General features: G+C 36.8%; 1 protein-coding gene across 1 annotated transcript in view; it reads right to left on the reverse strand.

The window, feature by feature from the left end:
* Positions 1–2,344: 2,344 nt before the first annotated feature.
* Positions 2,345–3,744, reverse strand: part of LOC106874444 (lys-63-specific deubiquitinase BRCC36) — a 17,802-nt gene continuing 16,402 nt past the window's right edge. The window contains exon 7 of the mRNA XM_014922180.2: positions 2,345–3,407. Within this exon, the coding sequence (XP_014777666.2) occupies positions 3,256–3,407 (152 nt within the window). The 3' untranslated portion in view covers positions 2,345–3,255. The remainder of the gene's footprint in view (positions 3,408–3,744) is intronic.

Raw genomic sequence — 3,744 nt, forward strand, 5'->3', positions numbered from 1 at the left:
GGTGCCATGTGGTTGGAAAGCAAGCTACTTACCACACAGCCACTCCTACGCATATATATATATATATATACGTGATACTGCCCAAGGCCCTGTGCAGAGGGACTGAATTTAAGGTTAATGAAGTTGCAAAGTAAACTTCTTAAACACACGGTGAAATTCTGTTGGCCAGAGATGCCAGGGATCGAACCTGAGGCCTTTCACATGCAAAGCAGATGCTCTGCCACTGAGCTGTATATAATAATTTGCTTTGTGTACGATACAAGGCTAGGAATTTTGATTGGGGGCAGGAGACAGTAAATTCTTCCAACCTCAGGGTGTGGTTGGTAGACCCCTGGAGGGATGAAAGAGATAGTCAACCTGTAAGGGATTTGAAAGGCCATAAATACCACAAGGCATATTGTGTGCGTGCGTGTGTGAAATGATCATCACAAAGCAGTCATGTGATAAATTTAATTTCCCTATTGACATGATAATCTTCATAAATTATATATACTGTATATATTATATACACTTAAACATGTGTATTTATCAATATTATATACATTGTGAACATATAAATTATATATAATGTGTACATTATATCTGTTTAAACATATGTAAATTATATATACTATATATATATATATATATAGAGAGAGATGTAAATGGTTTTAGCCTGTTGAAATTAAAAGGAAAATTTTATGGAATTTGAATGTAAAATAAAAATTTAACCAAAATATCATTGTAGTGCCTTTTTTTCCTTCATATTTTTAATGTAACTATTTTTGTTGATTTCTCAAAAAGTGTTACCTTTTCAGCACTAATTTAACAAGTCCCTTAACCCATTGGGGCGTTGCAGCAATGCAGTGTATCTAGAGCAAGAAAGCCTGGTGGAGCCTATCCTTCCAATAGCTGAGTGGACTGGAGTAACATGCTTAAGAATACAATCACTCATACAGTCCAGGGATCAAAGCCACAATCCTAACAGTCATGAATCCCTCACCACTCAGCCACACATCTCCACTACTGGTACCCATTTCGACAGCTGAGTGGACTGGGGCAACATGAAGTGTTTTGCTCAAGAACACAATGCACTGCCTAGTCCAGGAATCGAAACCACAACCTTACGATCATGAATCCAACACCCTTATCACCAAGCTGTCCTTGTTTGTCCCCTCTATGTTTAGCTCCTTGTGGGCAATAAAGAAACAAGCTTGCTTCCCAGCCGCATGGTTCTGGGTTCAGTACCACAGCGTGGCACCCGCAGGGAAGTGTTTTCTACCTTCTACTATAGGCTTGGACCAGCCAAAACCTTGTGATATATATATATATATGTGTGTGTGTGTTTATCCCCCCACCATCACCACTTAACAACCAGTGTTGGTGTATTTAGATCCCTGTAACTTAGTGGTTTGGCAAAAGTAACCGATAGAATAGGTACTAGGCTTAAAAAATAAGTCCTGGGGTCGATTTGTGTGACTAAAAACCCTTAAAGGCAGTACTCCAGCACAGCCACAGTCAAATGACAAAAACAAGTAAAAGGATAAAATAATTCACTACAACAAACAGAATAGGATTGCAAGGGGACAAAGAAAAGAGAAACTATGCAAGGCTAACTACTTGCCTTCAGTTCCAACAGACTAGCAGCAGCCAATCTGCAACAGAGCCTTCCATTCATGCATTGAACTGATTGGCCACAGCTGGACATACTCTGACTCCATCTTTTCCTCCCGCATAATGTCCTTGGTCATCATTGATAGCAACAGACAAACTAATAATAATAATGAATAAATATAAAGATTGTTAAAAACCTTGGGTATACGCTATAGTAAACTTTAGTATGAAAAATAAACACTGCTGGTACAGCAGTAAATTAAAAGGGAAAAAAATATTAAAAACAAAACGTTTGGTTCAATTGTTTTAGTTATCTTTCTTTTTTTTTTCTTTTCATAATTACAAACATGAAAAATAAATCAATCAGTCTTTACAATTGTTTCCTCCGTTTGTTAGGTTATTGATCTTGTTTTGTCACACTGTGTCAGCTGACTATGTATCCAGCACATAGAAGAGGTTAATGTAATAAAACAGGGAGTGATTGGTGATAGATTCAGTATTTCTTGTATATGTGTGTGTTTGGGGTTATGAGCCGTTTCGGCTCTGCCTTCTTGGTGCTGCTGATTTGACAGACTTGACATCAGACGTTGTAATGTTTCTCTAATTCTCTCCTTCCCTCTGTGTGTGTGTGTGTGTGTTTGTCTTTATATGTATGAGAATAGGAGAAAACATCTATTTCCCATGCTGGCATGGTTTCTATGACTGGACACCTTTCCTGTTGCCAACAACTTTACAGAATGTACTGGACAGGTTATTTTTTTTTTTACATGATACCAGCACCAGTAAGATCACGAAGTAACTTGCAAGACAGGACCCTTCAACTGAGGGAAGTGGCTTTGTACCCATGACCCCTCAATTGAGAGAGGTGGCTTTGTGCCTAGTAATGAGGAGTTGAAGTGTGATAGAGGGACAGGAACAAGTGTCTTACTGTAGAGAACCATTCAAACAAATATCTCTCTTCCTCTCCTCCACTTTCTCTTCACCTGTATACAGATGTGGGCAAAAGTAAATATACAGTTGTTTAATATGACGAAGGTTTTCATTTCTCAATTTCTTTTTTTAGGATAAAAATTCTATGTTCTTTAACTAATCTTATTTTTTAACATTTATCCTAAAAACAGAAATGGAGAAACGAAAAGAACATTCAACTTGTATTAAACAACTGTGTACTTATTTTTGCTTACCCTTGTATTTCTGTGCATGCACATGTGTGTGTGTGTTTGCCTCAAGTACTGAGAAATACTGTTACTAAAAGAAACTTAATCTCCAGTCAGCCATGCCAAGTCACCAGCGCCCAAACAGCTGCACATAATTGTCCTATTCTGGTCAGTGTGTATGTGTGGGTTTTAAATAACTTTTGAAGTGTTTCTTTAAGCCTTATTAATAGCTGGGGTAAAACATATAAAGCAGTTTGACAATATTTTTTCTTATATATATCCCAGGATTTGTTTTGGTGAGATAGGATATATATACGAATCTGTTTTTGATATTTCCAAAGTCATTTTTTTATGGCATGATGACAAAGCAGTTTTGCTTCAATACTTCACAGGGTTAAGGGGTCAGTTAAATACATTTTGGAGTCGTGTGGAGATAGGGATATTAAACAGATTAATGTAAAAAAAAAGAAAAATAAATTAAGCCCTGCTTATCCGCTTTGTGATTTCATGTCCCAGCTTCAATTTGGTTTAAGAGTTGGCGCCGTTTCTGGGTAAGTTCTTGGATACGTAGCAAATTTCTTTCATGTCTTGCTTCCAGTGTTTGCATCAAAGGTCCCATCAATACTTCCATGATCAGAGCCAGGCTGCAGCTATACACTGAAATTTAACAAGATTTATTAATATATAATATATATATATATATATATAAATAAAAAATATATATATATATATATAAATAATAAATATAGCTAAAACCAAAATCCTAATAAGTAGGAAGGTAGATAAAACACAAACCCCTTCAGGTAGATGGCCCTGCTCAGTATGTAGAAAAGGAGTAGGTAGTAACTCTATAAGATGTACCCGGTGCAAGCTATGGACACATAAGAGGTGCAGCAACATCAAAGGCAGGTTAACTAGCAAGTTAGTTTTTGTTTGTGGCAGATGTTCAGGTGCAATAAAGACTGCAAACAAACAGGAAACAACTTCTATCTCA

This window comes from Octopus bimaculoides, chromosome 24, assembly GCF_001194135.2.
Source record: "Octopus bimaculoides isolate UCB-OBI-ISO-001 chromosome 24, ASM119413v2, whole genome shotgun sequence".
Taxonomy (NCBI): Eukaryota; Metazoa; Mollusca; class Cephalopoda; order Octopoda; family Octopodidae; genus Octopus; species Octopus bimaculoides.